The sequence below is a fragment of the Limulus polyphemus genome, unplaced genomic scaffold (assembly GCF_000517525.1).
Source record: "Limulus polyphemus unplaced genomic scaffold, Limulus_polyphemus-2.1.2 Scaffold144, whole genome shotgun sequence".
NCBI classification, from domain to species: domain Eukaryota; kingdom Metazoa; phylum Arthropoda; class Merostomata; order Xiphosura; family Limulidae; genus Limulus; species Limulus polyphemus.
In genome coordinates, this window is record NW_013665754.1 from 58960 (window position 1) to 66484 (window position 7525).

The 7525-nt window shown below is 37.0% G+C and overlaps 1 protein-coding gene across 1 annotated transcript in view; it reads left to right on the plus strand.

Moving 5' to 3' along the window:
• The window catches only part of LOC106474948, a 39297-nt gene that overhangs the window by 15652 nt on the left and 16120 nt on the right, over positions 1–7525 (plus strand). Inside the window, exon 4 of the mRNA XM_022380225.1 lies at positions 5450–5616. Within this exon, the coding sequence (XP_022235933.1) occupies positions 5450–5616 (167 nt within the window). The remainder of the gene's footprint in view (positions 1–5449; positions 5617–7525) is intronic.

Consider the following 7525-nt stretch of genomic DNA (forward strand, 5'->3'; position numbering starts at 1 on the left):
TGTGATTTACTTTCCATTGTTCTTTGAAAGTAGTCTTAAATCTAATTTTTGACTTTGTCCTAACACTTTTGTACAGTACTGTGTAAACCATTTTTAGAGTTAATAAGAGTTGATTATCTGATTTTGGTAAATTATAGGAAATTACAATATGTTATGAGAAAAAAAAGATGGGGGTGCATAATCTTCATGTTAATGGGGAAATTTGAAAGGACGTTAAGGTATTTTTATTAATCAAACCTCCTCAAGGTGGATTCCTATACGTGGTGAGGGATCTCTCAGGGAAGGTTCTGTATTTTCAGTTTACATCCTCTGGGATTTGAACATTCACCTATGTGTTTGCCATGCGTGGTGACCCATGAAGGTGAGGAAAAGATCCTGGTGGTTGAGGGGTGTCAGTGGCATTTTAACACACCACTTTGGCCTTGAATTCCTGTAGACGGGTGGCTCCCCTATGGTTAATTGACTGGCCCTGTTGGGTTAGGGTCAACTAAGTACCAGTGTTGGGTGTTCTGAATGGGTGTTGTGGACATTGTATCTGATGCTTGTGTTTGGGTATAGTGCTCACGAAGCCCTAGTGTTGCTACAATGTCCTTGTTTGGCATTGTAGTTCATCCCCTTGTAGGACTCCATGGTGGATGGGGTCAGTGGACACTGAATTATTTTCTCTTTCTTATAGATCCCCAAAATCCACAAAAAATAAAATTGTAAAAAACAATAAATATGTAAGTGACCACATATGGAGGACTCTGTTCCACAGTCACCACCCAAGTCAGTTACTGTACCTCATTTTCTGAGAAATCGTTAGGGCAATTGTCTCCTATTTTCATCCAGAAGGGATTAGAGGGGCTTGCTGGCTCTCCAAAGTCAGGAAAGAAGTTACATTCTGGGGACATTTTGGTTGAAACATCTATGCCACACCATAGCGAGCTGCTCATGAGGTCAAAGAGCATTGAGGGCACACCTATCGAGGCTACTCCCCATGCAACTTTGAATTATTCATGAGGAGTTATCGTAGAGCGGGATTTAAAGACCATCACCGAGTCAGAGATCCTCGCTTGTTTCTCCAGCTAAGGAGTTTCAGCTGTGCGATGCATCTCCACTCGAAAAGATGGAATACTACAGCCTTCCAATGTTCTAATTTTGATGTTTAGGCAGGTTGTCTTAGTTGTAAGGTATGACCATATATTCCTGACCCTCTCGGATGTTTCCAGTGTCAGTGGTTCGAACATTCAAAGGCATCTTGTCCTGACTTCTTGATGTGTACTCATGGTGGCAAAGACCATGACACCTACGAGTGTCAATTGGACCTTCACTGCATCAATTGTGGTGGTTTCCACCCCTCTTACTATCGTTCTTGCCCTAAGTGGGTGGAGAAAAGAGAGGTACAACATTTATGTACTGCCTATAACATTTCTTACCCCAAGGCTCAGAAGTTATTGTCCCCTACTCCTTCTCCAACATATGCTGTTGCACTATGTTCCACTGCTACAGTGGGAGTGCAGACAGATCTTTCAGTGGCTCCAACAGAGTCCTTCTCTCATCATGTAAAGAGACTTGCCCTCCGTGGATACTAGAGTTGACAAGTCTACATCTACTCCTGTCTATGTCCCCACCATTGCTTCCAGTGACTGCTTGATCCATCTCCTTTGGCCCTGAACTATTATTTATTCGTGCCCTCAGTCACTGGAATCTTCTTCCACTTACAGAGATCTGCTCAATCGATCCAGGACAGGCCCCACATAGGTCAATAGTCCTCTTTCTGCTAAAGAAAAATGTTGTGGCTGCAAGCGGTAGGGTTCTCTGCCCAGTTCACCTCCTCCTAAATAAAAATGGCCACTTTGATATAGTGGAACTGTCGAGGTTTCCATTCTAATTTGGATGATATTAAGGCCTTGATCGATTCCTATCATACCATGTGTGTCTCCTTACAGGAAACATTCCTGAGACCTGCTGATACTATCACCTTTCAGCAGTTTCTTTACAGCAGAATAATGTTGTGTGATGGTTGAGTCCATGGAAGCATGGCATGGCTGGTCATCTTTGTTTGTGCCACTTGATACACCCTTGGAGACTGTAGCCATTCATATCTACATGGGTCGTACCGTCACTGTTTGTTCTTTTTACCTGTCTCCAGGAGAGACTTTCAATCAATCAGACCTTGATGCTCTTGTAGAACAGTTGCTGCCTCCCTTTTCATCTTGGAAGACTTTGATGGACACAATCCCCTCTGGGATGGTGCTGATATTGATCAGAGGGGTTGTCCTGTGGAGTATATGCTCTCAGATCACAACCTTTCTCTCTTCAATACTGGTTCTTTTATGCATTTTCATGCACCTACTCGGTCTTTTACAGCTAAAGATCTCTCTATCTGTTCCCCTTCACTTTTTTCTTCTTTTTTCTTGGAGGGTTGACAGTGACCCATGGGGCAGTGATAATTTTTCCATTGTTTTATGAGGGATTGACAATGGTGGATACCACCAAATCTGAGTGCTATGGTGAAAGTTAGAGTAGGCTGACTGGCCCTCCTTTACCACTCTCTTGGATCAAGATCCCGCTGCTGTTAGTCTTCCATATATTAATGACTGTGTGGAGACAGTTACTGATTGTATAACTCAAGCAGCTGTGCATTCTATCCCCAAAACCTTGACACATTTCTCATGGTATCCCATGGTATCCTCATCCATGGTTGTCTCTTGCCTGCCAGCAGGAATGGAAGGCTCAGAAACAGGACTAGGATGCCTTTTGCAGGTATCCCACTCTTTCCAACTGCATTGCTTTCTAGCAGGCCCATGCTCGGAAGGTCAGATGTTAAAGCCAGAAGGGATCTTTGATTAAGTTCACAAGCAGCATCTCTTCTACCACCAGTTCGAAAGTCCTCTGGGAAAAAATTTGGAAAGTCAATGGGAAGTATTCTTCACATCCCCTTTTCATCTTGCCCTCCATCAAGCAGCTTTGTGTCAAGTGTTCTCTCTTCCACCTCTTGGGGAGCGGATTGATGTTCCTTGCTCAAGATCTGTTGTACCCTCATACGAGCCAAACTGGACTATGGTTTATGGTTCTGCCAGGCTCCCTGCCTTAAAGATGATGTTGTACCTTGTTCACCATCTGGGGCTTCAGCTCTTTGTGACACTCAGATCACAATTGCCCACCTTTTACTTTTGTGCTGCTGTTATTAATTATTAATATTATTTATCTGTAAATACTCACTGTTGGAAACTTCTGGTTGTGTGTTTCGGGATCCCTATACCCATGCAGTGTCAAATCTTGAGGTATATCACATGATCTAGTTTTAAATCTTACCACAAAAGGGTCAGTGTACCTGAGGGCTTCTGTCAGTGTTTGAACTGTCTTTGTACCAATGTCAAGTTGATCATGTTGAAATCCAACATTGTAGGTTTGCTGCACCCATGACAACAAGGTATTGAACATACGATCTTTGGCTGTTCACTCAGGTCTATGGTAAAAAATAAATACAATTTTGAGTTTAATGGACACGTACATTCAGCTATTAAAAACATATAGCAGCTAAACTTGTATAGCATATTTATATCCATATTTATTATTGAACACCCTGGAAAATGAGAAGCATATTTCTTTCTTTGTTCATTCAGCATATGTATATTAATTTACAAGTTTTTTATTCAGTTCACAATTTTACACTAGATATTACACTTAATTTTCAATTCTAATATAAGTCACTAGGTTTGTCAGCAACCTTACTTAAACTCTCTAGATATCTACCCTGTAGCTAAACATTGAAAAACTTTGTTATCACAGTGGCTTCTTAGATATTGGACTTGTCGGTTCTCACTCAGGTCATCAGAGAGACCGACGTGGTCTTGCTGACATCTCCTGAGCCCTGAGACACAGTTTGATTGGGGTCAATCTGTTGCCACCTGCCTGTAATACTTGTAGCAGATTACCAAAGAGACTGATGCAGTTTTATTGTTCTTACCATACATACACAATAAATGCCACTGAAATATTGTGCTTTAAATTACTGTATTCATATAAGCAGTTGTTTTATATAAGGTGAAATTACCCTATAGCATTAAGAACCCAAAAGAACAAACCAAAATTTACTATTATGGAGTATATATATATATATATAGCTGGAAGTCTGCAGTATGGCTTAAACTAATATTACAAATATTAAACCCATAAAATTTGACTGTGGGAACATCCCTATTCTTTTGACTGTAATGACAAAACTTTGAAGGTGGGTTCATCGTCTCTTGATTTTGATTTTGTCCCCTTGGAAAAATTGCTGTGGATGCCCATTGTCTTGTATGTTGTAAGAAATATGTTCGTAAATTGAAGAAGTCAAAATTAATGTATGCTTTAAGCTTACAGGTAACTAGAGTTGTAAAGTGAGTTTTAATTGTAAACTGTTTAATTGTTGTAACATAGTTGCATGTAAGCTATTTGTGTACTGAATGAAAGCTAGATCATGCTACACTTCTTTTAAGCATGTAACATATACAGAAAAGCAGGTTCATATTGTCTTTTTTTGGATTGACATCACAGGTATCTTTATATAATCAGCTGTATAAAATAAGTGTGATGTTAATGTGGCCAGAATTTGAAAATAAGGTTATCCAATAAATAGGAGACAATTTTGTCAAGAATAGGGTTTCAGTAATTTAAAAGAACATGTTTATGTCCAAGGGTTATCTCTTATCATTAGATTCGGCATAAAAATTATCATGTTTAGTCTGATTTTCATCAGTTTTCAGTTTATGCTTACAAATACAATCCATCAATAGAAATTTCAAATTTTGTAGCTAAAGAAATTACTTTGGAAAGCTATATTAGCTTCAATATGGAATTTATACAGCTTTTACTTGCTTTGCTCATTTCCATGCAACAGGAAGTTCAGAAATCAATTATAGACTCTCGTGTTTAGTTCTTACTGGAAAAAGGTTAGAAATATAGATGTACAAATGCACTTGATGAATAAAAATGCCAGGAAAATACAAATTAATCCTGTCTACATAGTATAATTTAAGAGTCTAGAATCATATCTGGTTAAAACATTTTATTACAAGCAGAGACTTGAGAAACTGAAGTCTGACCATTCTCCTTTTTTTTCCTCCAGTTCTTATGAGCCTTTTTCAAGCTTTTCCGTGCACTATTCATTTCTGCTTGCTCTGTGCATATTTTCAAAGCAAAAATGTTTGAGCAAATAAAATTATAGTGTTTCTTAATTTACAGTCAAAGCTATATGAACAAATGTACAAAAGTAACATGAACAGAAGTGAAACCTGAGATTGTAACTCAGAGGTAACTACCCTGAGGTATTATAACCTACTTCTATGATATAATGCTGTGTGGGGTTCTTCTGTATTTTCCAAATTGAATAGTTTCCACTATTTTTATCATTATCACCAGAAATAAAACATCTTTTATGGGATCATGTTGATGAATAATTTTTGTTGTTATGTCTTAGTGTCTTCGTGAATTGAAAGAGGCTGTAGTTGCAGCAAGAAAAGATCCAAGCTGCAAGGTGCTGCTAATAAACAGCTATGGAAGTATATTTTGTTCTGGCCTTGATCTTTCTGTTCTCATTGGGCTCCAAAAAAAGCAAGTAGCTGAGGAATTAGCCATTGGTGTGAAGTAAGGTGATTTTCTTGTAGTAAACTGAATAAAAAAATTTCAATAAGAGTCGATATTATAAATATGCTTTTAGTTTAATTTCACTTCAAAAATATTAAACACAGTGCAAAATAAAATCCTAAAAATATCATTGGACAAAATACAAAGAATTTTTCAAACTAAAGAAGAACATTTTAGCCCTAGGACATAACTTAGCAACTCACATAAAATCAGAAGACTGCAATGCTTTATACCAAGGTGCAAATAAAAAACAAAACAAAAAAGTGAGATGCACACAAACAAAATCAAAACATTGTTAAACAATCCCCAAAAGAACAACAACAAAAAATGTAAACACACAAGCAATAATTAATTTAACAAGTATAACTTTAGAAATGTTTACTCACCTCTGAACAACAAAGAGCTGTTATCTCATGCCACTGCTATGAAGATATGTGCATATGCCTTAAGCATTGAATGAAGCTTTCACCCCTACACATATTAAAATATATTGTGCTAGCTTATGATGTAATCATTAGACAAGAGCCCTCTACCAATAGGAGGATGACACATCATCCTCATATTGCAGTAATTCCCATGAGCATTACCATTTGAACAAAGACTCTTTCTTTCCTTATCAATCGTTATTCAGATGTGTTTTTTTTTTATTAGGAATTGATTTTTTTTCACTTTTTATTTTAAACTTTGTTACTATTCATAGTGTAGTCTTTTTTTAATTTTCTTGATTATGATTATGGAAAAGAAAGATACAAAATTTTAAACATTTCATTTAGAACTTTGATTCAAATTGTCTTCAATTTGATTTTTTCTTTGAATCAAATTTGTAGTTTTGGGAAAAGGTTCCATTGCCTGTGATAAGGTTTATTTTACAGTATTTGTTCTCATTGTTTTAATCCAGCATATGGATTTTGTTAAGTACTGAGTTTATCTGGATTATGAATTTTTGATTCAAAATTTTGACTTTCCTGAGGTTCTGAAACTTCTTAATAGGGGTCATCCAGTCAGTTTTGTGGTAATGACTGGAGGTATTCTGATGGTCAATTATAATATTGTCATTGTACACTAAGTAGTTCTTTTCTGATCTTGGATTCATGAATCTTGATCTTCTGCTTTTGGTACTTCAGCTGAGCCTGCCTTATCTTTTGACAAATTTCAGCAATGTTGTTTTTATGCATGGTTTTAGTTCCCTCTTCCTGACAAGGATCAGATAATCTCTTCTTTCAGCTTGGAATCTGCTCTTTTTCATTTTCTTCTCTCACTATCTTTTCACCTACTTGTTTTTGCCCCTTATTTACTCAACTCATTTGCTGTTTGTTCATACTCCAGCTTCTGGTTTTACATAACGACCATGTTAGTTTTGTCTAGAATGGAATTTTGTTGAAATGGTAGTGCTCATGGTGGTTACTGTATATGTAGGTTGTGTTGCCCTCCTTTTGATGGAGGGCTGTAGTCAAATAATTACATTATTGGCTGGTGCACTACATATTAATACTTGCAAAATGTGAAGAAATCTTTATAGCAGTAGTACCAGGTAATAGATCATTGTTCTGCAGAGAATTAACTATCTGGAATATGTTTTCACATAAAGAAAATGTTAAATTTTACAAATGCATACAAAAGTTTGGATATTGCCAGGCACTCTTGGAAGTTCAGAGAGGCCAGTTCTATCTTTTAAGTCCTCTGGCTGTAATAAAAAAAATGATGGCACATGTAAAACAAAATAAGACAATTATTAGTTCAAAAGAAAAGTGAAACATAATTTTAATATTTAATTTGCAACTCTAAGTTGAGAGTGTGTGTCACATTTTGGTCTGATTGCGAGGCACATAAAAACAAGTACTGAAACTTACAAATGCAAAAAAATAAGTGTCTAAATTTGAAGCCCCTTTGAACTTGAGGCACGGGACAA